Source organism: Megalopta genalis, chromosome 1 (genome assembly GCF_051020955.1).
Source record: "Megalopta genalis isolate 19385.01 chromosome 1, iyMegGena1_principal, whole genome shotgun sequence".
Classification (NCBI taxonomy): domain Eukaryota; kingdom Metazoa; phylum Arthropoda; class Insecta; order Hymenoptera; family Halictidae; genus Megalopta; species Megalopta genalis.
Genome location: NC_135013.1, coordinates 20,569,889 through 20,597,100, shown reverse-complemented (window position 1 = coordinate 20,597,100; position 27,212 = coordinate 20,569,889). Strand labels below are relative to the sequence as shown.

Sequence of the window (27,212 nt, the reverse complement as noted above, 5' to 3'; positions counted from 1 at the left end):
AATCACCATATCTGTTTTGCTTGTTGAACCCAATATCGTAGCGTGTACATGTATCCTGTTATTTTTAAAAACATGTAATATAAATGAATAAATAACCCATGAATTGCTATTTAAGATTTATGAGAGAGAGAGAGAGAGAGAGAGAGAGAGAAAGAGAGAGAGAGAGAGAGAAAGAGAGAGAGAGAGAGAGAGAGAGAGAGAGAGAGTATTCCGTTGCATGACGGAATCTTTATAAATCAAGCGAGGAAATATGACGTCCTCGATTCAAACATTGCTGGCCGTCCACGTCCCTGGGAAGACGAAACTTGCCAGATGTGGATAACCCAGGGACCGATGGCCCAAAGAAATAGCTTATTTTGTACACTTGGACAAAACAACCGAAATTCCAGACCACCCGTAGTAAGCAATTTCGTTAAAAGCCGTTTCCATCTCCTACTCAAGTATTTCCTTTATGATCCACAGTTGGTCACCAAATGTCATTTCCCAGTCGTTTTTTTCTTATGGTATGCATGTTCCACCGAGAAAAGGCATTTTCCGGACTATTGTTTGCTACGGCTAATTCTTGGGACACTCGGATTCTTCGTGTGCGTCACCCGAGGGTACGAGCACTACCTGCGGGTGACCCTTAGTTTGGGGTGGTCACTTTCATAATTTTGCAAACCAATCAGTCGGGACGACTGTTTCCCTCACTCCTCGCAAGAATCGAATAATCCACGAATCCGACTATCTCAATTTTAGAACACACCCACACCGAGTTCACCTCCGAGAACGCACAACACGCAACAGGCAGTCTACCATCAACCCGAACACAAAATAGTCTATTCGCTAAAAAATCTACTCTGAATCGGTGTTAAGTTTGACATTCAAATATATTACAAGTTAAAGAAAAAAAAAGGAAACACAGCTTATTATCCCTATCATCTTAGAAAATCGTAGGGAACTGCGTATAACAAATACGCGGAAAATCAATCACGTTAATTTTACAAACTCTTTTAACCTGTTAGCTGTGGCGCCTCCTTTTCAAAGCGCGTACCTATATGCGCGCGAGGGATTGGCCTCAAAATATTCGAATCATTTTGAAATTTGAGAATATGTTTCTGTTTTCACCAAAATTACAGTTTAAACAGCCAATGGAAACTACTTTTTATGCACGACGAGTATAGCCTTGACACAAAATACTGCCATCTCTCCATGACGAGTGGTCAAACACAGCTAACTGGTTAATGGTAGTTTCATTCAAGAGAGCATGATCTTTCATTGTATCATTGGAATAGGATTACAGTAGAGACTCTCTCATCCGAAGGTTTATTTTCGTAATATCCTGATACCAAAGCATTCAATTGGGTTGGCAACTAAGTAATTGCCGATTTGTTCAATGAAATCAAAAATTTGTTTTTACTTGGAACGAAGTTTAATCTGTAATGTATTTTCCATTTTGTTCGATGGCCTATTGCCATCTCTCCGACAACTTGAAAATTCCACGCTCGTAGAAAGTCTGATCCTTTTCGGCCATATAATATTCAAATATATTACAAGTTAAAAAAAAGAAAAGGAAACACAGCTTATTATCCCTAGCATCTTAAAAAATCGTAGGGAACCGCGTTTATCAAATACGCGGAAAAACAGAGAGAGAGAGAGAGAGAGAGAGAGAGAGAGAGAGAGAGAGAGAGAGAGAGAAGAGAGAGTACTGAATTCTATTTGCCAACAATATAAGATTTCCGGCATTACCGATCTCTCTCTCTCTCTCTCTCTCTCTCTCTCTCACATCTTCGAAAAATCGATCAATGTGCATCGCGTGGCGTCGATAGCTCGCAAACACAGACATTTATGGAGACTATGAAAGTTTGAACGGAGCCCGACTGCGTACGCATCGGGTGCTGGTCGGACGTGTACACGCGCCCGTTATTTATCCGCGCTGCGAGTGCGGTTCTCCTGGTGGACGCGGAAAACACCGCTATTATGAATAACCGATGGAAGCCATGAACGGGATTCTCGCCGCTTTCCCTTGGTATCGCGTTAAACGCGCGAGCCGTGCCGTTGTTAAAACAACCGAGCTTCGCTTGCATTATTTCGCCTCGCGATACCCAGGGATCCGCGGCGATAACGGTCGCGTATCGGGTGCGGATGAATTTAATTCGAGTCGCGAGCTCTCTCCCGATGGCGCCCACGGCTGACGTTAATAAATGATAATTGAGGATTCAGCCTGTGCGCGAGCCAAAGCAGCGTCTGCAGTCGCTACGGAGGGCGTAGCGCTCGGAAACTACGATGTTGCCCTCGGTTCTTGCTATTACGGATTCTAGGGCAAGCCGAATTATCCATGGGCTGGATTATTTGATCATCCTAATTATGGATAACCCAGAAACAAGAGACCACGATCGAACCAACTCAGGACACAGAGACTCGAATTACATAGACGGGCGGCTGCTAGAGTTGAAGTGGATCAACTGCGGACCCATGGAATTGAATCTGGCCAACGCCGGAGATCTAGTCGATTTACGCACGAAGGAGAGAGTTCGGGAATCCATGGGACAAAGTCCAGGTTGGGACACTCAAGAATTCGGGTTCCAAAGGAGTGTTCAATTTTCATGATTCCAAGATCAGTGATCGAGGGATACTTTATTATCTCAGGGAAGCAGATGAAGCATTTTTAAACTTGTTGGAATTTCAACGATGACCCACCTAACAGTTTTATGGCCCCTTGCGAGGGTGAGCCGTTGCCTACAGAGGCCCAGGTGGGCCCAGACGACAGTTCAAAAGTAGACACCGAACCGTGAGGTTGCCACCTCGGGATTTTCACCAACACCAGATTTCTGTATCTCTGTAGTTTTGCAATATATCACCATCACTTATTTTATTGGATACGCGAATGTTCTGGAGTAGAATTTGTAACTCTAAATAAAGTACTTTTGAGTATCCTTTCATTCTACAACAAAACTCGTGAATAAAATTTCGAGAATCTTAAGATCCATGTCCGAGGATCTACGAAATCCAAATTCTAACTCGAGCCTGCCCAAAATTGAGATCTTATTACGATCCATATATTTGAAATCCAAATTCTAGTTTTGAATTTCTCGTACTGGAGATCCAAAAATCCATGTTTGCTGACCGTCGAAATCCAAATTCTAGCTTCGAACTAAATTTGGAGATCCGTGTCTGAGATTCTGTATCCTAAATTTTAGTTTAAGATTTCTGCAACTGAAGGATCTGTGCTGATTTTTTTGAAGAAATACTAATGCTTCGCGCCAGTATACTGTAAATCTATTTTTGAACTTCTTTTCATGTGATTATAAAGAGAGAATTTACGTGTTTCGATTCTCTCGTTGCAGAAGCTCGCGTGCACGCATAGAAAATTGAAACATAATTTCAAATCGAATATATAGTTTAAAAGCGAAGTTTATAACATAAAGTTCTAAACTGTTCTGTATTTTCAGTTTAATCAAGATTACCCAATTTCTTAATGTCTAACAATCGTTTTAGAAAATCCTGATTCCATCGTATTAGGTTTACAAAGTTCATTACTACTCTATTAATTTTAATCTTGTATACACAGTTCTTTATTTCTTTATGTTTTACACTTTGTGCTTTTTTTTCGTTTCTTCTAATTATACGCCGTGTTTGGAAATACTATTTTATATTCTATACTAAAGGTCGTCAACTCGTTGAATGATCTAATTTATAATAATAGTATTACAATCTCTAATCCTATAAATAGTGATTGCAAACTATATTAAAACTATATTAGCCCTTTGCACTCGGGACTATTTTAACTCCAAAATGAAGACATTTGTTTCAACCTACAATATCTCCACTTGCTACGATTGTTTTTATTCGATGCATGTGAAATTGAACGTGTACGATTACAAAACACTTCTATTATTTATCCATTTATCGAATAATTTAATAATAAAATAAATTTAATAATGTGTGGATTCTCTTGAGAACAATGTAGCAATTTTTAGCGTCGCCTCAGAATCGTCATTCTCTAATGCAAAGGGTTAAAAAATCATATTAAAACCACATAGAAACAAATCCAAGGGAGTCTAAGAAATTAAGTAATTATGCCGCGTGTTCATTCGTTGATCGCAAGAACGATTCATCGGGATTCGTAAATAGCCGTACACCGACGCAGACACGGGGCCCGTTCTTTTCTTCTGTACACGAGGAAACAGTGATCATCTTCTATGCAACGATGCAGGCAGGGTAATAACGATCGCGCACGTCCCACCACGATCGTTCAGGAAAAACAGCCAGGACTTATCGGGAATATCGCTTATCGATACTTTTTTAATGTCACGGGCGCGGCAGCGCAGCAGAAACAGGATAATACTTGAGGATCGGCGAATGACGGGTTAAAGGGACGAACGGTTTTCGCTCCAGCTGTTTCTAATCGGCCAGAAGAATAACGCTGCGGCACCGAATGCGAGCATTGCCTAGTCTCCTTAGAGAGAACGTCGAACAAAAACACGGCATCGTGGGTTTCTCGTTCGCAGGTTCTTTGAGAATGCACAGCTATCGTGAGCAAGAAGGAATCGATCGCCGATGTAACACAACCGCGGGCAACCGATGCTACCAACGTCGTTCGCTCATGAAATTATACTTTGCCTCTTGGTGTTCTTTAGCTTGTCGTAATATCAATTGTTCACGAACGATATAAATATGTAATCGCATTGATCGCCCTTGGCTATTGAACGAATTTTATTTCAACAAGAAAATACTTTGCAGTGAAGATTCAGGTTTTCTGGTGGTTTGAAAGCATGCATTTAACTGTCTACCTAACTTGTGAAACTTAAGCTACCAAATAACGTCGTTTGCTCATGAAATTATACTTTGTCTCTTTGTGTTCTTTAGCTTGTCGTGTGTCGTAATATCAATTGTTCGCGAACGATATAAATATGAAATCGCATTAATCGCCCTTGGCTATTGAACGAATGTCTCTCTCTCTCTCTCTCTCTCTCTCTCTCTCTCTCTCTCTCATTTCAACAAGAAAATACTTCGCAGTGAAGATTCAGGTTTTCTGGTAGTTCGAAAGCTTGCATTTAACTGTCTACCTAACTCGTGAAACTTAACCCTTTTAGTGCCGGAGTCCGATATATCGGCCCTCGCTGCACTGGCGAAAAGTGCCAAAGCCGATATATCGGCCCGCACCTTGTAGCGTTATAAATAAATAAATAAATAAATACGTTATAAATAGTCTAATTTCATTACGAGAGAAAAATTAGCGTCACTGTTTTAGTCTCTATTTTGTCCTTAATACACTGCTTTTTGAATTATGTAAATATATATTTTCGTTTGGTTTTTATGAGAGCCTTTTTCCAAATACTAGTAAAATCGTAAAATTCGGCCGGTTATCTTCGCATAAGTACTTCTTTTTCGCCCGGCATTAAAAGGGTTAAGCTGTCAAATAAATAAATGAATAGATCAAATGCGGAAAAGTAAATACATTTGAGCAATTAAGATATATTGTTGGATCTACAATTACTTATTAAAAGGAAAAATAAGCGAATGGGTTAGAATCGTAGTGGCGTAAGTCACATTTTCTAAAATTTGGAACTGAATCTTAAATTACAAAGTTACTTTAAACAAACTTTGTAATTTATTCTACTGGTCTTATTAACATTTTAGCATCTATAGATTATATTTTAAGATGTAAGACGAAATTTTAGGAAATGTGACATATACTACTGCGATTTTACCACATTCACGTATTTCTCCTCTTAATAATTGTAGAGTTGAACATGATCCAACAATGTATTTTAATTCTTCAAATATATTTTTACTCTTTCGCATTTGATTTATTCATTCTTATTACAAGTGCTATAAAATCCGCAGTTTATTTATTTGTTAGCTTAAGTTTCATGAGTTAGATAGACTGTTTAGTTACTTTAAACGAACTTAACTCGAAATTATCTTAACAATAAATTTGGTCAGTAAATATTGGGTTGGCAACTAAGTAATTGCCGATTTGTTCGATGAAATAACAAATTTTTTTTTACTTGGAACGAAGTTTAATCTGTAATGTATTTTCCATTTTGTTCGATGACCTTTTGCCATCTCTCCGACAACTTGAAAATTCCACGCTCGTAGAAAGTCTGATCCTTTTCGGCCAAAAACTGAGTTCAGTGAGATTTTACAGCGTCATCGTCATTCAAAGTTTTACCACGAAGGGAGTTGTCCAGGGATCGAAATAAGTGGTGATCCGATGGCGCGAGATCAGGGCTATATGGCGAGTGTAACATCAATTCCCAAGCAATATCCATCAATTTTTGCCGAGTGGACAAAGACGCGTGCGGCCTAGCATTGTCCTGCTGGAAAATGACACCTTTACGATTGACCAATTCTGGTCGCTTTTCCTTGACCGCTGCATTCAATTTGTCCAGTTGCTAACATTCACGGATAATAAAAAATAACATAATAATAATAATAATAATAATAATTTTATAATATAACATTTACGGATATCATAAAAATGGGAGTGAGAGACATCTATAACTGAAATCGGCAATTACTTAGCTCTGCCAACCCAATAATATACACGCTACTAAACAATAACACTCCTTGTTTCCCACAACGTGGGAAATATGATTCAGCCACTGTGATTCTAACCCACTCGAACGTCGATGCATTTTCTGTATCTTGCAATCGATGCGGACAACTTTTCTTTCGCACAAAGATCCGCAGTCCGTCGAATAACTAGCAAGAGATCGTAGCTTGAACGTTTCCCAAATGCGACACAATTAATTCATACTCCTCCACTTCGTGTAATCGCGAAGTTGTCAATCCTGACACGAATAAACGGAATAAACGTGCTGTCCGCACTTTGTCACCGAGAATGTCTCTGTCTGTTCTGAAACTGGGCGTACACGTCCGCGCACAGTGTGCACAAAGAAAAAATGAGCGCGCCTGGAGCCGGAATTCGCACCAAAAATGTTTCATACATCCTCGTACCCTTGTTCCATCCGAACGAATGCATGCAAGAGTAGATACACACCGGTATCGGAGATATCGTTTAACGATACCGTGGCCGATAGGATCGCGAATCGATAGACGGGCTCGTCGAAACCCCTGTCAACCGAGGAACCGTCCATCCATAGGCAGGCCAGCGGATCTTCAAAAGCGTGCCCGGGGAATCACAGAAATGCGCCCGGGCCGGCCCGGTCCGACCCGGCCCGACAAATCCAGTAACGCGATGGAAAACACGCGAGCCAGCGTGGCGCGGCGCGGCGCGCTTGCTCATGGGAAAAAAAGAGCTTGTCGTCGACGAGCACAGATGAGAAATATGGATAACGGGGAAAGCCGCCGCGTTACGGTTCTATTAATCTCGCGGTACGAGCGTCGGCCGCGTCGCGAAGCAAAGAGCTCGCTAATTTTTGGGATTACCGCGACGTACACAACAGGTTGGTCTTAAAGCGCCGGCAACAGTTCCTGAGAGGCAGCTTCATAAAACGACCGCGAATATGCTGAAACCGAGATTCAGTACTTTTGCCTGCTGTGTACTCAGTCGCGGTTCCGCCCTTTTCGATCTCGCTAATGTTTTCTTCCTCCTGCTTGCTCTGTGGTTCGCGTTGCACCGCTGTTCCGAGATCGCTGGATGGCTCGTGCGCGCTTTTTCGAGTACGTTCGATTCCGGAATTTTCCCCGCTTCTCTTTGTCGGTGTTTGGAGCACACTTTGCGCTTTGACTAACGATCCGACCATCCAATAAATTCCATGAAATCGGAGCGATTCAATGAAACAAAAATGAAAAGTTTGATTTACAGATTCGCGGCGAATATTAATTCCGACGTAGATCATGTTCGATCTTTTAGAATATAAATTAATATTTTTCTAAATTCCATTCCTATTTCTGCACTTCAGAAACTAATCCTTTTGTTGATCATATTCATCTTTTCGCAAATCAAATTCATCATTATGCACAGGTTTTCAAATTCTCTTGCGAATCAAATTGAGCTCTGTTTAGTATCAAAAAATATGAATTTTAATACGAATAATTACAGATAAGTGAATTCTATTTGTAGAAGGGCGAGTTTCATTAGCAAGAAGTTGAACAATACCTGCAAAAGAGTTAGTTTTATTTGCAAGAAGCTGAAAATAATCTAGAAAGGAATTAATATTAGAGTTCCGAAATTAATATAATCTACAAAAGCATTAATTTTGAGTTCAAAATCTGTATGATACTGAGTGCTCTTTATAAAGATACAAAATAAATGAACACTCGGTTAACAACAATTACGTAAATTCGATTAACACTGAACCTATCGAACTCTAGAACTGACCAATGTGCGCTGCTTTATAAGAATAAAAAGACTAATTTCGGCAAGACTTTTCGCTTGTCCTCTTATAATGTAAGTTTGAATGAAGGCATTCATTCAATCGTTTCTTCAAAAAACTCTGTATAGTTTCAACAATTTAAGAATAGAAATTGTGAAAACTGTGTTAAAATTCACACACACACATTAACTCCTATTAGCTCTACCTGTGTCAACTTATTGTTATTCAAGTATGTATGTACAAACAGTAGCATCGATCAAATAAAATCTGCAAGGCATCAACCTGCCCAAGGACCATCCAAAAGCATTAACCTTTTAGGTACGGCCGAATTCTGCGCGAGGCTCTTTCTCTGGACGGCAGAGTCTGATACTGTATATTCTGTCTGTATATACAGGGTGTCCCAAAAATGTCTCGCAATCCGAAAGTGGTGGGTTCCTCGGGCCATTTGAAGCAACTTTTTCCTTTACAAAAATGTTCTCCGAGGCACCGTTAACGAGTTATTAACGAAAAACAGTGACCAATGAGAGGCGAGCTCGGCTGGCGCGAGGCGATCGAGCCAATGAGCGGAACTAGGCTTCGCGCGCTGGTTGGCTGGGCCGCCTCGCGTCAGCCGTGCTCGATTCTTATTGGTCACTGTTTTTCGTTAATAACTCGTTAACGGTGCCTCGGAGAACATTTTTGTAAAGGAAGAAGTTGCTTCAAATGATCCGAGGAACCCGCCATTTCCGGATTGCGAGACATTTTTGGGACACCCTGTAGACTGTTGTAAATCGATGCGAAGACAAAAGAAGTGTGAAACAATGCATATGAAGACGATTATTTGGTTCGAACGATGAGCGAGTGAGCTACTAGAGCAAGCCACTATAGTGGCGCGTCGTTCTGAAAGATGACATCCGCGATAGCCACTATAGTGGCTCGTCGTGCCTAAAAGATTAAGACCTTGAGTTTGAAGATGCAACAAACGAATCACTTAAACTTCATGGATACCTGTCCATTTATTTTTATATGCGATCGCCCAGAAGGCATCAATCTCCCCAAGGATCGTGGAAGAGAATTAAGTCCCAGAGTGTTTCGATATCGGGCAAGCGAATCGTTCTGGATATTAGCCAATACGTTCCGCAACATTCTGCAAAAGGAATCTATCCGTGGAAATATCTATAAAGCTAGCTGTTCGTGCTCGCATAAGACGTGCCCGCAAGGGAGTTTTCGTTCCGAATGGCGGACAGAGAACATCGCCTATCCCGGCGGACGTATCGTTGCCTATTATCGCGTACCCTGCGGTTTTAACCTAACGCGGTCGCATAAGAGTGCTGAGAGAAGTTTCGCCCTCGCTGCCGACGCGACGGTCTCTCCCTACCATTTTCTATACACCGTCCCCCTGCTAGATTTTGTCTCGCGGCCACAGCTCTCGCTTCCGTCGAGATAACGGAGGCCTGTTTGTAGAACGCATTAGGCTCCTCCACTTTCCCCTGGATATACATATTTCGCTACAACGCTGAATTCTCAGCTTCGCGGTGCCATCTGTGCCTATTTATCAGCCGCGCGAACGATTATGGGAAAACTTCTCGGGTAATTATTGCGGAACGTGTTAGGGATCCCGGGCGATATTAGATCGCAGATTTAAGAACATTTTGCCGAATGATTATTGTCGGCTCTGATACTTTGTGTCTTATCTCGGCCCTCCGTTCGAAGAACTCTCGAATTCGTTAGTAAGTTAGGAATTAATTTTTGAAAATATTTTTAGGTGACAGCGCTGTTTTTAAATATCCAATATCAGTCTAAATGTTTTGTTATTTCCTCGTTGACGATAGAATTACTGAACTAGTCAAAATGACTGGTTTATGATGTCTTCTTTTACAATTCGTAACATTGCAAAAATTTTTCTATGAGAAATTCTTATTTCTAGACAACCTTCTTTAATCGAGTGTATGCTGTAATAGACAGTGTACGATACTATAGAGAGTCTATGTCATAATGTTTAAGTAGATTGAATCGCGTCGTTGATATAAAATGATATATTTTCCTGTTAACACTTTGACTGTCGTGTCACCCATATGCGGAATTTTTCGCTCTGATTTCGAAATGGAGTATCAGGTCGTTTGACTTAACTATACAATTTTAATTCAATAATATAATATATATATATTAATAATATATATTAATAATATCTATATATTATATATATTAAATAAAATAATTTAATCAAAGTATTACGGGACGTTACCATGTGACTATGTTGCATTCTAAAAGTTGGTCCTAGAAGATAAATATTATACGACACTTCGAAAGAAACCAGCAAGCTATGATTTCTAGGGATAATGTATTCTAATAATAAACGTCGAAGATCGTTTATTACAAATGAAACGTCCGTTATCCTTCAGCCACCGTTTCCATGCACCTTAAGTAAACGCTTGTTTGTACCACACGAGAACCATCGGACACGCTATGATTACCTTGGGAGCAGTTTCAGAAAATTTGTTTCCCAGAGCTCGTTCCTCCACTATCCGGTAAAGTCCCAATCAATATTCCATGGTTATTTTCCTCATAACTTTCTAATTATAATATATATATTATAATATCTAATATAATATCTATAATACCTTAACTATCTATATCTATAATAACTTTCTAATTATAATATATATATATATATATATATATATATATATATATATATATATATATATATATATATATATTATAATATCTAATATAATATCTATAATATATCTAATCTAATATCTAATATCTAAATACAATATATTATATTATATTATATTATAATATAATTCTAATTATAATTACTAATCGTTTATGCCAGTTTAGTATTATTATTTCCACTCGCACATCGGCGAACTTTCGCCATAAGTTCGTGCGTTACGCTCTGCGTTACAAGCACATCGTTACTTCCGCCGTGTCGTAATTATGAGCAGCAACGCGGAAAAGAGACCGCGTCGCTTTCGAAAATTAGCCGACAGGTAATCGGGATCATCGGGCGTGTTTTAACGAGCCGAATTTCGCGGGGGACGGAACAGTGGTATCGTTATTTTTCGAGTGACCCCGATCCGCGGCCACCTCCGTGGATTTTCATTAACGAACTCCCGCGTGACGAAATTTCTACGGGATGATTCGCGGAACACCGTCGAGCGGGTATCGCGCCGGCGAAAGGGCCCCGTTGTCTACAACCACCGGCATTAGAATAAACGAGCGCTGAAAGTGTAGATAGGGCTCTTATGGGAATTACCGCAGCCTTAGGTGAACATCGGCCAACTGAACTTAAGTAATGTATACCCGCAACAATTTTCTCCGCCGGCGAACTCGTATTAGCCTGAAGTCCGGCGATTCGTTACATTATCTTTAACGATGAATTAGCGCAAGTTCTCGCCCGAGTTTCTCACCTCGATCCGCAACAACGCGGGAATATTCGTCATTAATTGACGGCCTCGTAAAAGCCCGAATGAAATATTTGGACGCGGTTGACGGTGCATTTTGGCGGTTTCCAACGTAAAGTTTGAACCGCGCCGCGATTACCCAGCTATACGTATAGTGTATGTATAGGTATGTGTATGTATACTATGTAGCGTAACCCGAGGACGAAGCAGGTATCATCAGGGATCCATCCTTCGGGATTTCGAGCATTCGGCAGCCGCAATCCGCGAGTTTCACTGACTCCGACCGGGAGTCCGTAAAATCTCGAATGTATTTTGCAGCGGCAGCAGAAAGGAATTGCCCGACGGTCCGCGTCATTACGGGAGGAGGAAGTCCTTCTGAAACTACTTGCGGATCTCGAAAAATTCCACCGAGCCCGTTCTTGACTTCTTTTAATGGTGAAACTTCAACGCGCGGCACCGGGCGCGTTCTTCTGTGGCTCCATTGTCATACCTTTTTCAGTCTATCCAGACAGCGCGTATGGAACGCCGTTTCCTGGACACAAGGATTTATTCAATTTGCGATTTCGATCCTCGCGGGACTGAGAAAGACATTTTTCCGACTAATCTTCGTCTATTTATGCGTTACTTTGCAAGGTACTGAGGTATTTTGTTTTTAGCTGATTGTCGAATTTGGACTATTATTTTATTTTCAGATGATCGTCGATATAAGATTTCCATTTTCGTTATAGTCGATTATCGATATAGGATTTTTATACTATTTTTAGTTGATTGACTATCTAGAATTTCTATTCTATTTTTCGTTTATCGGCGACACAGGATTTTTATTTTATTTTTAGTTGAAAGTCGATGTAGGATTTTTATTTTATTTTTAGTTGACCGTCGATATAGGATTTTTATTTTATTCGTAGTCGTTTGCCCGTTTAGGATTTTTATTCTATTTTTAGTTGATCGTCGATGTAGGATTTTTATTTTATTTCTGGTGTTATAGAATTGTTGATATAGAATTCTTATTTTATCTTTATTATAACGAATCGTCTGTTGAAAGACATTTTACCATTATTACAATTTGTATGAAATTTATCAATAGCTTAATAATTGTCTCCAAAAGGTATTTCACTGTATTTAGAAGTTATACAGGGAGTCCTAAAATTATTGTATTTCCGGGAACTGAGAGGTTCATGAGATCATTTGAAGTAACTTTTTCCTTAGCGAAAATGCGATCCGCGGCTTCGTTTACGAATTATTAACGAAAAACAGTGACCAATGAGAGATGAGCTTGGCTGGCGCGCGGCGGCCGAGCCAACGAGCGCGCGGAGCTCGGTTCCGCTCATTGGCTCAGTCGCTTAGCGCCGACCGACTCGTCCCTCATTGGTCAGTGTTTTTCATGAATAATTCGTTAACGATGCCTCGGAGAAAATTTTTGTATAGGAAAAAGTTGCTTCAAATCACCTCAGGAATCCCTGATTTCTCGGGAATACCATAATTTTAGGACGCCCTGTATTGAAGAAATATAACATGTGAACGACTCATAGTTCCATTAACAAACATAACCGAATGTGTTTATTATTATCATTAATTCTGAACAATTATGTACTCGGGGATTTGCGATTGAGACCGAAAACGAAAGATTCTAAGGAACGGAAATAATACTACTAGTACGGGATCAGTTGGGGATCTGCACGACCATTGTCGACGTTGTCATGAATCGATGGCCGCAACAGTTCTCTCAGATCGTTCGCAGCACATCAAGTGCTGACTGCAGCGGCAGTGAAAATAGTATTCAACGAAACATTATAGCGCAGTTCAAATGTCATCGATGAAGTGTATTGCGTACTATGATCACTATCATATGGGTGATAACGAGGTACCGAAGTCGTAGCGTGTAATCAATATTGCATCGCATAGACGCCTTTAAACGCTTCCACATAAACGCGATATGCTACGTGACCTATTGACAGAGTCAGCGATGAAAGAGCAATAAACGAGGCACAGACCTTCTAGAACTAACCGTATAAAAATAAACGCATATACGTATGTAGATTGCCACGTGGCTCTTTCGCGTGAAGATTCCCCGGTTCATAAACTGTTCCTCGTTAATCATGATTAAATAATTCAATTAAATTTTATTAAATAAATCCTTTGTGGTATTCATGATATGCAAACTAATTTTCTGATTCATAAAGGATAATTTTATCAAGATCAACGGTCTAGTTGTGATTAAAGAGAAAATTGTTGCAGCAATCCTTGTTTAATTATTCGCTTCGTTGTGATTTAAGTACGACGTATACAGTTTACTTATTCGTACGACAATCAGTTGAAGAATCTGTTTTTGGAAAGAATTATAATGAAAATTGATGTCGAAACATAGTACTCGATGTATCATCTCCTGTTCTCGTAACAAGCAGAACAAGGGTGCACTGGCCAGACACGCCCACATAGCTAATGATGAAGCGTGACTCTAAGGTATGAAAGTATCTAAGACCGCCCCCATCAATTTTCTCATATACATGGTGTCATGTAACTGCTAGCACAACCGGTAGGCGCTGATTCTACGTCAAAAAACAATCGAACATATGGAATAAACTTTTTTCATTCAAGGCTCCGTTGTAGAGAAAAATTAGGTTTAGAAAATACTATTGAATAGGAATCGACTAACGCGTCTGGTGATGACATACCAATTCTACTTCTCGCCATACCATTAGGTCTATCGGAAAGTTCTGTCCGTTTTTCAATTGAAATATAACACAATTTTCATACATTTAATAATATTTATTGTAAAATATATATATTATACTTTCCATCGCGACTATATTACTTATTTGATCCATTCACGTTCCAAAATACAGTAAATTCTCCCTAATTTTCCTTCAGCTTGTAAACAAAAATGAACAATTTGGGAACAGAAGACACGATTATTCGATTATTCTGTACCCCGTTTTTATAATTGTTGACAATCGGCAACTCTAAAATTGAGCCGCGATCGTATCTCCTCTCTCAAAATTTTTCATTTTTGTTTACAAGCTGAAGAAAAATGATGGAGTATTTATTAGGTCTACCGGAAAGTTCTGTCCGTTTTTGAGTTGAAATATAACACAATTTTCATACATTTAATAATATTTATCGTAGAACATACTTTCCATCGTTGCTTATGACTTCTTTCCAGCTTGATGGCAACTTGTAAATGCTATTTTTTAAAAATGATTTATTTTTAGAGGCGAAGAACTCAACTAGTGCTTGGTTGACATCAGCTTCGGTTTTGAATTTTTCTCCTGTAAAAAGTTTTGCAAAGAGAGAAACAAGTGATAATCGGAGGGTGCTAGGTCTGGGGAGTATGGTGGATGCGACAGAATTTCCCAGTCTAGCTCTGCGATTTTCTGACGAGTCGCCAAAGCAGCATGTGGTCCGGCATTATCATCGGTGGCCATGTTTTCACGATCGCGTCTCGCTTAATAACGACACGAGACATCTTCGTTTCAGTTTATTTAGGAGAATACACGTGTGCAAATGCAATGATAAAGAGAGATAGTCATATATGTCTCGAATCAACATGTGCATATGGATTGAAACTCGAAGTGACACTATCGGACAGAGCTTTCCGGTAGACCTAATACAAGCCACGCGAACTTTACGCATCTTCCAACTGAGTTTTCTCGAAAACAGAGCCGTTTTCGGAGTCCTTCCCGGAAAACGGAGTTCTTTTTTTCAACCTACTCTTCGACGTAGACTCAGCCTCTATCCGATTGTAACACCAGTTACGTGACACCCTGTATATACATCAAATCATTGTACAGTTTATTAATTGCTCGAGCAATCTGCCGTATCAATAACCCATATTTATAAACTAATAAATAAACTCGTAATATTAACATCATTCCCTTGAGAATCCGCAGTTAGCGTTGCACCAACCTAACAGAGATGATTAAATAATTAAACCGCGGATCTCTTGCGCATTAATTCCAAAACAGAATAAACGGAATATGAAAAGATATTGTTATAGAAAATAGTACGCGAATGTACTAAATTCCTGAAATTCCTGTAACCGAGATGGAAAATTTGTATTTCGCATAACCGGCCCCTACCAATAATCCCCGAAATTCGCCTAACCCAAGAACAACATCCCGCAGCCTCCCCTAATGTTCCACAAGAGGAGCTCCCTAATACGTCGAATTACTGGACACATAGCTAACGACGCCGTCCCTTTTGTTAGCAATCAATTGGCCCCGATGCCATTAGTTAGCCTTTGTCTCGGAGCGTAGAGCGATCCGAGCGGAATTCCTTTCTTCGTTTCACGGCGGGGCCCCGTCGAACGGCACTTGCGCGGCCGTAAGAGCCAGTTTCCGGGACCAGGGAAGAAGAACGAGTGCCGGGGCTGTGTTTTTCCGCGACCGGTCTCTTAGTTGTTCGCAGGTCGCCGACAGAGGGAACGAAAAAGTGCAAGGTTGGGCTAATTGAGCGGGGACTCGATTACGAGTCGGTCTCTCTGTGTTTCTCTAGGCGACACACGTACCGCAGAGACCACCGGGGGCTGACTGGTTGTCCAGGCTCGTGCCAAGCAAAAGGAACACCTGGGTCGGCCGTGGTTTTATCCTTAAGTCGATTAAGCTCTTTTTGCCCCACGCCGCCCTCGTACTCCGGTTTCCACTCGGTCTCCTCCACCCACGCCGCTCCTAACCGCCCGTGTCACGGGCAAATATGTCGGCGGGAGCGTCGAAAATTTTCGGCGGACCCTCTCTCTCTCTCTCTCTCTCTCTCTCTCTCTCTCCCTCTCTCTCTCTCTCTCTATACGTGACCGAGAAAACGATCGATAGTTTTATCCGATCCAAGGACAACAGAAACGAAATTGGAAGGGAACGATATCGGTTGAATTGCGGGGGGGGAGGTAGGGGCCTGCGTGTCGTACAGAATAAAAAGGAGAGGCCGACGAGGTATCTCGGGGGAGATTGATGACTCTTACGATAGACGGTTCCGAGATGAATGTACGTATTTTGTATTGTAATGTATATTGAGCTGCGCGGGTTATTTATCGAGCCAGGATCGCGTGCCCGCGGAGCCTTAATAGCATGATTTATCGCGGCCCGCCAGCGAGCGGCTCCATCATCGATTGCTACAAGTGTCCCGCTTAGCTGCTCCTCGGATGAAATCTCATGCAATCTTCTCTCGTTCTAGATAGGACGTGGCTCGAAGTGGCGATTGGACTCTGGGACGCGATTACGTTAACATTTTTATACTGAAATATTTAGATACGGTTCGACTCGAATTTCGGACAAACGAATGGTCGATTAATCCGATAGCATGTTTCATATATTGTTATGTATATACCGGCAAAAATTAACACTATGCCGTCCGCAGATCTTAGATACGATTCTTTTGTTCGACGCCGGCATAATAGCTTGGAAATTTTAGATTTTAAAGAAAAATGTCGAAGATGGCGGTAATATAAATTCCTAAAATTAAGATAAGTCGTCCAAGAATTTTCGTAATTAATTCTTAGTTAAATAAGCACAATGCTATAGTTAGTTTGCTGCCTTTTGACACCCAAGAAATATAGTTCAACTGTTATTTCAGTTTTTTAAAGTGGCGCCAAAATGGTACCACCGGCATACAACAGATTATATATATAATATAAAACAATATATAATACAACGTACAATATCGTGAAATGAGAAAATGAAACACTACGCATAAACTAAATAATGCAAAGGGCAAGGGACAGGGGGAATCGATCGCCCGCTCCACCTAGCATCTTCCAATTTTCTTCTTTCTTTTTATTACAGACTTTTATTTATTATTGGCTAAGTTGCGCGCTCTGAACAAAAGACGTGATTAGATGAAGCGGGCGACCGATCCACCTTGCTCCTCGCGTCGATTAACTTGTAGGTCTTCTCGTTTACTAATATAAGTAGGTTTCGTGAGGTCATAGAAAAGTGGAGACTTTAACACGTTGACTGCCGCGTCACCCGTATTCGGGTGACAGCAAAAGTTCTCATCAGGCCACGTCACCCGTAATTCGGGTGACGCTGATTCGACTACTTACAAAGGATTTCCGAAAATATTTCGACAAATATTCTACAGGAGGTAATGAAACTATTGAATTCTTATAAAAATGGTTTATTAAAAAAATTATTCGCAGTGTATAACATTAAAACATTCTCTGCAAAGTTGAGGTTGATCAGGACAGCTTGGATAAAAAGTTGTTTGTTTCTCCAGATATGCTCGTGCCTCTGATCGGTCCATTTCGTATCTTTTATTTGAACTGTAGCTTCCTCAGAATCATCAACATTTCTTTCTTCTTCCATGACCAATTCTCGTAAAATCTCGTCAATAGTATCTTCATAACATTCATTATCACTAAGATTATATTTATCAGTATCCAAATCAGAATCTGACGATGTAATTTTATTTATGCTTCTCCTTCCGGCCAATCCGATCTCTTTTCATTATTGAAAAAAAATAAGGGCAGAGATTTTAAGTTATACCATTCGGTACTCGGCAAAGATTCCAGCAGTTCATGCAGGAACAGAAACAGATATGAATTAACAGCGCACGCTTCCTATAGCGGCACGGGTGGCCTGTAGGAGATTTTGTTGTAAATTCGCGTGGCAGTCAACGTGTTAAAAGGGAAATACTTCTCTTACCTTTCAGACGAAATGACTGACTTCTTCCGAGCACCGGACAGTACATACGGTGCACATACAATCACATCGTCTAAATATAATATAATGAAACATAATACGTATGTAATATTTATTGAATGTCACTTTTCATAAAAAAGGGGGTGATCTTTCTATGTTCTTTTTTATTTCGTTTCGTTCATTACGTTACCGTCCAACAAGAACTTTCTCCCATTTCCGAAAATGTAAAAATTTTCTGTTTATACATACATATATGGAATGAAAGTATTAGTGGACTTATAACTGTTTTCTTTTTTTTTTTTTTAGAACAGTGAAGTTAAAAGTCAACGAATAACTGATTACATCAGAACCAATCGATAATTTTAACAGTATTATTCATGCCCTGTTCAGAAGCCAATAATGTAAGTTCAATTTTCCTTTGCAGTTCAAGAAATGATATTTTTATGCACACTGATATCCCTTCACGAGGAACTTAAAAAAGAAAGAACCGATGGACTTGCACCGATTGGTTTCCATATATCGGAATAAGATCAATCAAAGCCCGGACCATTAGAGAAGTTAAGCGGTCCATATTTCGAGATGAAAATCTCTGGTATCTCGAGCGAATAAGAATTATCCCGATTAGGATGTGTGTGTCCCTGTATAGTACTGTTCAAACAATATTCCCAATATATATAATATATAATATATAATATTACAACAATATATTACATTACAACAATATATAATATATAATATCTTATATATAAAAAATGTAGAAACAGGTTAAAGGCAAGGGGAACGCTTTTAACCATTGATTAAAAGCAAATAAATTTTAAGGTAGACATTTTGTCTGTGCTTTCAGACGATTGCCCCGAGCTTCCATGAAGGCACCGTACCGCAGCGACCATGAAGACTGATTGCCTGCCAATAATTGCTAAGTTCTGTGCACTGCTGTCGCTGATCGGTCCGCCGCGCGATGTTCGAGCACTCGATATACGTGAGTTATTCTTACTTTTTGAAAATCTACGGCGCGGTGCCGGCTCTGTAGAGAGGGTCGATCGCCGGCTGGGCTATTTTACGATTATTAATTACGCACACGCCACGCCCGGCCGCGGTATAGAATTCCCTGTTTTATTCAGATTTCAATCATTTCGGTCCTCTATTACGCGGAGCTGGCGAATTTTAATAGATCATGAATATGAAAGCGACCTTCGCGCGGATACAAATTTCATTTTAAACGGCGCGGCACTCTTCGCGTCCGCGGCCGCGTCACGAAACATATTATTCTCTGTGATATCTATTAAATGTCGGAAAATTTGACGCCCGATCCAATTATTACGGCAAATTTGCTGGGTCGTGTCGCGCGTTAAGCCTTCTCTCGCTCGGCTGAATTTCACAGCGCGTTTGATGAAGTTTGCAAATTGATCGGCAAGCGTGTTAATGGCTGATTAGGATCTCTCGCAGACGGTAGAATTTTCCGTTATTTTCTATCGATGTAAACGGTGATTATTCTGATTTAATTTTTACAACAAAAATATTACGTTTCTTTTCACGAGCTTAACCATTCGCTGTTGCGCTTCGGGGGCAATATAATGTCTATTGCGTTTTTATTTAACTTTCCTTTGGGATTTTTTTTTATATATGTGTTTCAGTAACATTAAAAAAATTTTTGAATTAGAAAAAGAGTTGGAATTGATGGCATTGACTGTTTTGAAACATAATCGAATTTCAAAAAGATCGTCCCATCGTAACCATGATTTTGTTTATCCAAAATAAAAAAGCGTGTAAGATTTTTAATTAGCATGAGTTTTGCTATAGTAGATACTAGAAAACTAAAAATATCAGTGAATTCCAGAATGTTTATATCATCAAAGAGTTGTTGTGATATATATCCAATAAAAATAAAGTTACTATTCTTCAGAATGTATACTGCAGGTAGAATCGAAGAATGATGCACTATAAAATATACTTAAAATGTTTATTTATTCAAGTCTATAGCATAACATTATTTTATCATATTTAAGTACTTAACCAGTAATTTACGTACTTCATTTATGTACTTAATATAAGTAATTTAAATACTCTAATTAACTAGCGTTAATCACCACCACAGTATTTATAAAAGACACAAATCAAAGCAACTTGTTTAACATTATAATAGCAAAACATTTATTATAAAAATTGTAGTAAATGCTATGAAGATATGACTTAATTAATTGCAATAAAAAGGCTGTGAATGAGTAAAAAAATTAATAGAAAAATTAAGGGACGCGTCATTCTCAACTTATTAAAACAGTCATAGGAATAAAGAAACATCCAATTGGCTTCTTATAATTTTTCTTTCGCACAAAGATCCCCAGTTTGGTAATAAGAATGAAAATTGCATCGATCAGACGCGACCTCCAATTATCCAGAATCCCTGTTCGCTCGCGTAACGCTGAGGAGTTAATTTCCGAAAGCATGTCTTCGTAGTTCGGTCGGGGTATCTGAATTTTTTCGAAAATTGGAGCGAGAGAATGAGGATTAGCTCGCGTGGCAGAGGGAACCGGGCTAAGAAATAGATGGACGAGTACACCGGTCCGGAGCAACGAATTTTCCCCGGTGTTGCAGCTGCGGATTGCTCATTCCGGTGAAAACAACCCGTTCGAAGGGCTTTCCTTCGTTCTCCGCCCTTCCGGTTCCCAAGGTCCGGGGCCGTCAAATTTTTCATCGGGAGCAGGTGATCTCCGAGTTTTTATTTTCCTCCGGCCAGCCGGGCCGATGGAAGTGCCATCAGTCTGAAGTAATGACTCGCTATTCTGCACCCGCCCAGGGGATCAATTATTCTGAATCTAATGCGACAGGATAAATTGCATCCCGCGAAAGACTCCTTATGCTACCGCCTCGCCCCTCCCCTCTGCTCTCCACCTGCTTTCTCGGCCCGGAGCCACCCTACTCCACTCAGTTTCCCACCCTCGGTCGCGATGCAACCGATGGCCAGGTTGAAGGGCTAGGGCCGATTTTACGCCGGAAGGCACTCTCGTCTTCGGAAAACAACCTCCTCGTTACTAGGTTTCTACATCCCATCTCATCACTCGACAAATTGCCAATAAGCAAGTTCCATCGATTGCTCTGCCATCCCGTCGCCGCCCCATGTATATTAAATGCTTTGGCCCGGTGCCGTTCTTCTCCCGTATAGATGCAGCGACGGACAAAAGGTCGAGACAAAAAGAGAAAATGAAATTGGTGAAATACATTTCGTGGGACGGACGTCTCGCGTGTCGTAATCCATTGGAAGAAATACGATCGAACTTAGAGGCTCGTACGAGAATATACTAATTTCTCCCGGAAATGCTAAATTTCGGGTTGCTGTGAATTTCCCCTTGTGTTAAGTTCTACGTCTATGTAATTTATTGCTACGTCGATGCTAAAAGTCGTCGGAGTTAAGTAAGAAAAACCGCGCTATAAGGTATCCGAATTGCCTTCGAACGAGGAAAATTTAAAAAAACGTAATAAATTTTTTAAATCTCAATAAAATAACTGGCAATTTTTTTAGGTGATAGGGAGACTAGTCTACTAGACAATGACTAAAATGCCTTTTTTTAATTTTGCTATTACTTGGGGTGACGAAACATAATAAAAGACTCTCGTTCTTTTACTTTTTTATCTGACTGTATAACAAAGATTTTAAAAATGCCTCTCGCAGATCTCGGTAACTTATATGCGCGCTGAAAATTTCGTCGAAATTAGTTAACCCGAAGTCGAGCTGCAGGTATTGAAGGATTTTTAAAACTACAGGTTTCTTCCAGGGTTTTTTTATCAAAATCGTGATAAAACTGCGATTTTTGCGATCTTCAATTTGATCTAACTCGTAACAACGTCAATCGATTTCGATGCAATTTTTAGCATGCATAGAAGTTGCCGAGACCTGCGAAAGACATTTTTCAAAATTTCGTTATAAGCCCATATAAAAAAGTTAAAAGAACGAGAGTCTTTTTATTTTATTTTTGTTATTTTAAAAAGCATTTCAGTCATCATTTAGTAGACTGGTCCCTGTATCTTTTAAAAAAGTTCAAGTCATTTGGTTCAGTTTTGAAATAGTTGTTGCATTTTGAAAGGTTTACAAACACTTTTGTGGGCCACTGTACATAGCGTAAATGGATAGAATTCGAATAGATAAAAAAAGCATTTCAGTCATCATTTAGTAGACTAGTCCCTCTATCTTTTAAAAAAATTCAAGTCATTTGGTTCAGTTCTGAAATAGTTGTTGCGTTTTGAAAGGTTTACAAGCACTTTTGTGGGCCACTGTACATAGCGTAAATGGATAGAATTCGAATAGATAAAAAAAGCATTTCAGTCATCATTTAGTAGACTGGTCCCTCTCTATCTTTTAAAAAAATTCAAGTCATTTGGTTCAGTTTTGAAATAGTTGTTGCATTTTGAAAGGTTTACAAGCACTTTTGTGGGCCACTGTACATAGCGTAAATGGATAAAATTTGACCTTATCTTGAAAGACAAGAATAACGGTCCTGTTTATTCGCAGTATATTTACAGTATCTTTGAAGATCAAAAGAAGATGTTCTAGAAAGAAGAAAGTTGGAGGTCTACTTAACTGTCGTTTCAGATGTATCATGAATGAGACGATCCGTCTGAGAAATGCAAGTGCGCTTTCTCTTACAAATACAACTGCAAAATCCTTTTACGTAGACCTTAGATCATCTTGCGTGAAGAGTAGAACGTTTAAAAAAAATTGCACTACTCATCTTTGAGCAGTGGTACCTAATAGAAGCACTCGAAATTCAAAAGGCTGAAAAGTCTCTCTAAGAAGATTCAAAGCGGCATCGCAGTATCTCTCTGCCGAATGAATTGTCAAGCAGCGAGATTTTAATTCCAGTTCCTCCAAGTTCGCCTATCAAAATTTCAACTTGCATAAATATCTGTGGTTCGCTGATTACTGTCCCCGAAAAACGGGCCGGCGCGCTATAGTTATAGTTCGGAAGTGCAGCGTGCTCGCGAAGTTTTCAAGCTTATCGACGTTATCGCCGCGGAACAGTAACGAAGCGGTTCTCGTCTCCGTCCCTCGTCAGATACCTGAAAAATCGCTCGGCGACCTTCGATCGAGGGAGCACCGTGCACGCTCGCTCGATCCTTTGAAACTTTTCTTTATCCACCGCCTATAAACTAGTCTTTATACGCGCTCGAAACTCCTAATATATTCCGCGACGGCACGGCCAACTCTCCGCCCACGAGAGCAAACGTTTTGCGGGGCTGGAAAAAATTTCTACGCCCCTGGAGAAAGTTCCGTTGCTACTCTCGCGAGGGATCTACTCGATTATGCGAGTCTCGGAATCGGGTTGTGTCGCAGCGGAAAAGAATTAGCAGCCTGAACGCTATTTACATTACACTCGAGCCGGTTTTTGTATGGTGAACGAAGACCGTATGAAAAGAAACGCATGAAAAAGCATTCTAAAATTTTGGAGTAGCTGTAAAAGATAGTTGTTCAAATTAAAATAAAAAAAACGTTTTTAGAGGTTGATAGGGACCGCTTCGACCGACGTCGTCACGATTTCCTAAAAGTACATTTATTGTTGTAACAAACGTGGTATTTTATTCTAAGTTGTAGAAACAAAGTGATGCAATTTATGCAATGTAAAACATTTGTACAATGATTTAAAAAACTTAAGGTACAGTGGAACATATTGTTGTAGGTTCTTTTTCGCGTACTTTTGTAAACGGTATAACCAACCCTTGAGAATTTTCTGAAAGTTACCTAAGAAAAGTTTGAACATACGTTGCATTTATTATGTCCATTAAACTGCACAAGAAAGCTGTTCGAGAAAAGCATGGTGTTAAAACCATGCAAATTTGAACGAACTCTAGCCCCTCCCTCGTATCTAGTAGAATTGAAATGCTACAATCGATAATAAATGACTTACAAATTTTGTATTTTTATACAATTTTTATATATCTTTGATTCTTTAAAAGTATACAGAAAAATGTATAGCACAAATGAGCCGTTTATTTTGAAAGTGGCATAAGTCACTTTGTTTTTAAGTCGATATATTTAAGGATTATCTATACGAAAACTTAATAAAATGTCATATTTGTATATTTCTATTTTCTATTATTTCTAATATAGATATATTGAAATACGATGTTTTCTTGCGTTATGTTTCAATATCACTAAAAATGTAAAAGTTTACAATACGCTATACTATAAAAGGAAACAGTATATCCTTATTTTTATTTAATAGAATTTACATTTATTAGAACTGTCGAAGAACACTAAAATATAACAAAATTCGTTCGCTTGGTTCATTTAATTTATTTGAGCCTCTCGAATTTGTTTCCACGATTCTTTTTCTTGATAAATGTGTAAATCCTATACTCCGCATCTCGATTAACACACAAACTTCAATTGTTTGGAATTATGACACGCGACGATTTTTCTGACAGCCGCAAGAATACTGAAATATACTGAAAATTCAATTATTTTCTACTTTGGATATATTTTTTTCAATTATATCTATTATGTTACTCGTTGTAACAGAAGGAATTCCTATCTTATTCTACAAGTATACTCATCATATACCTATATATGATGATCTTGATAAATGTGTAAATCCTACCCTCCGCATCTCGATTAACACACAAAAACTTCAATTGTTTGGAATTATGACACGCGACGATTTTTCTGACAGCCGCAAGAATACTGAAAATACTGAAAATTCAATTATTTTCTACTTTGGATATATTTTTTTCAATTATATCTATTATGTTACTCGTTGTAACAGAAGGAATTCCTATTTTTTACAAGTATACTCATCATATACCTGTATATGATGATCTTGATAAATGTGTAAATCCTACACTCCGCATCTCGATTAACACACAAACTTCAATTGTTTGGAATTATGACACGCGACGATTTTTCTGACAGCCACAAGAATACTGAAATATACTGAAAATTCAATTATTTTCTACTTTGGATATATTTTCTTCAATTATATCTATTATGTTACTCGTTGTAACAGAAGGAATTCCTATCTTTTTTACAAGTATACTCATCATATGAGCCGTTTATTTTGAAAGTGGCATAAGTCACTTTGTTTATAAGTCGATATATTTAAGGGTTTGCATTTGAACACGTTTAAAAATATGGATGCTAACTTTCGAGAAGATTTACTTGTTTTCGTTATCTCAGGATACTGATATTTTTCTCGGTATAAATAATTTCGTACAAACATTAAAAAATCACCACTTTTCATCACGGTAAAGTGACTTATGCCACTTTCAAAATAAACGGCTCAAATAGTTGCTGCGAAACTCTCAAAGTAAAAATATTTATAAACATCCAAACAAAAAATATATTCAACGTTATTTTCTCGAAATAAATCCAATCTCGGACATACATAGCCGTTCGAAAAGTATTAAACTTCCAAATGAAATCTTTACCGGTTAGCACAATAAATAATATTTATGTACATCGTTTCACGCGAATACCGTGGTTCAATAATAAAGATAGCAGGTATCAGACGTCGGAGGCTCGGATAATCCGCGATTCTGCTGTATCAACAAACAGAGGAAATCGTTGTTTTCTCCGCGTCGGGTTCCATCGATTGCACAGATGGTTCCGAACTGCAGCGTGACCCCGATCCCCTAATAGTTTCTTTCCGCCGTAAAGATCTGGAACACGTTGTTTACGATAGACAAGATCGGCCCATTCGGATCCTATTGGTTTCCGAGCGCCACGGAAGCCGGGGACACTGATTACTCTTCAGAAACCAATGGAATCAATTGTCTAGGCTGCGCAACAAGCCAGAGAGCGACCGGGTAACATCGATACGTGGCCCGTTCTTTCAAACTTTCGCCGGTAAATCGAGCTATCCGGAATAAGAACGTCGCCAATTACGTGCCCCCCGTCCTACAAACTTGGTACAGTGGCTGCAAATAAACACCGACGAATGTCCATTAATAATACTCTTAATTGGACACTCGAGAGTGCCGCGGTTACAATCTCGGCATATGCAAATGAACCTGTTCGCCGCAACGGTAATTCAACCGGGATCGCCATTTGCTACGGGACAATCTGCAAAACAAAGATTTGTCCGGGACCAGATTGTTTCTCAAGATCTGAACACAAAGTGACTCGCGGAGTGTGCATCTGATTTCTAAGAGACTATTCCGTAACTAAATATCCCCGCGATGAAAGGGTTCATATCGCGGACAGCTGTTGTTTGTACGCTCTATTTACAGGGCTTGTCAAGCTGCGTTGCGAAATAGTGTTCGACTAATAGGCAATGGAAAATTCAAACGATGTTATTATTACGACGCGACGCCTCGAAAGTGTACTGAATTGTAGAAAATGTGAGTGCGATTCGGTTGAAGCTGAGGTAGATTCGTTGTTAGCCGATTCACTTTTGATAGCACGAATTTTGTACTTTCTGTAGAGATGTCGAACGATTCTAGTTTTATAGATGTTGGTTACTTGAGGAAGTTGGTTAATTGAAGAAAATGTAGTGCGATTCGATTGAAGCTGAGGTAGATTCGTTGTTAGCCGATTTACTTTTGATACCACGAATTTTGTACTTTCTGTAGAGATGTCGAACGATTCTAGTTTTATAGATGTTGGTTACTTGAAGAAGTTGATTCATTGAAGAAAATGTAGTGCGATTCGGTTGAAGCTGAGGTAGATTCGTTATTAGTTAATTCACTTTTGATATCACGAATTTTGTACTCTCTGTAGAGATGTCGAACGATTCTAGTTTTATAGATGTTGGTTACTTGAAGAAGTTGGTTAATTGAAGAAAATGTAGTGCGATTCGATTGAAGCTGAGCTAGATTCGTTATTAGTTAATTCACTTTTAATATCACGAATTTTGTACTCTCTGTAGAGATGTCGAACGATTCTAGTTTTATAGATGTTGGTTATACTTGAAGAAGTTGGTTAATTGAAGAAA

The 27,212-nt window shown here is 39.4% G+C and overlaps 1 protein-coding gene across 2 annotated transcripts in view; it reads left to right on the top strand.

The window, feature by feature from the left end:
- LOC117221476 (discoidin domain-containing receptor 2) overlaps positions 1-27,212 on the top strand; it is a 292,709-nt gene that overhangs the window by 123,925 nt on the left and 141,572 nt on the right. For both annotated transcript variants that reach the window (XM_033472494.2, XM_033472492.2), the window contains exon 2: positions 19,136-19,270. In XM_033472494.2, the coding sequence (XP_033328385.1) occupies positions 19,180-19,270 (91 nt within the window). In that variant the 5' untranslated portion in view covers positions 19,136-19,179. The remainder of the gene's footprint in view (positions 1-19,135; positions 19,271-27,212) is intronic.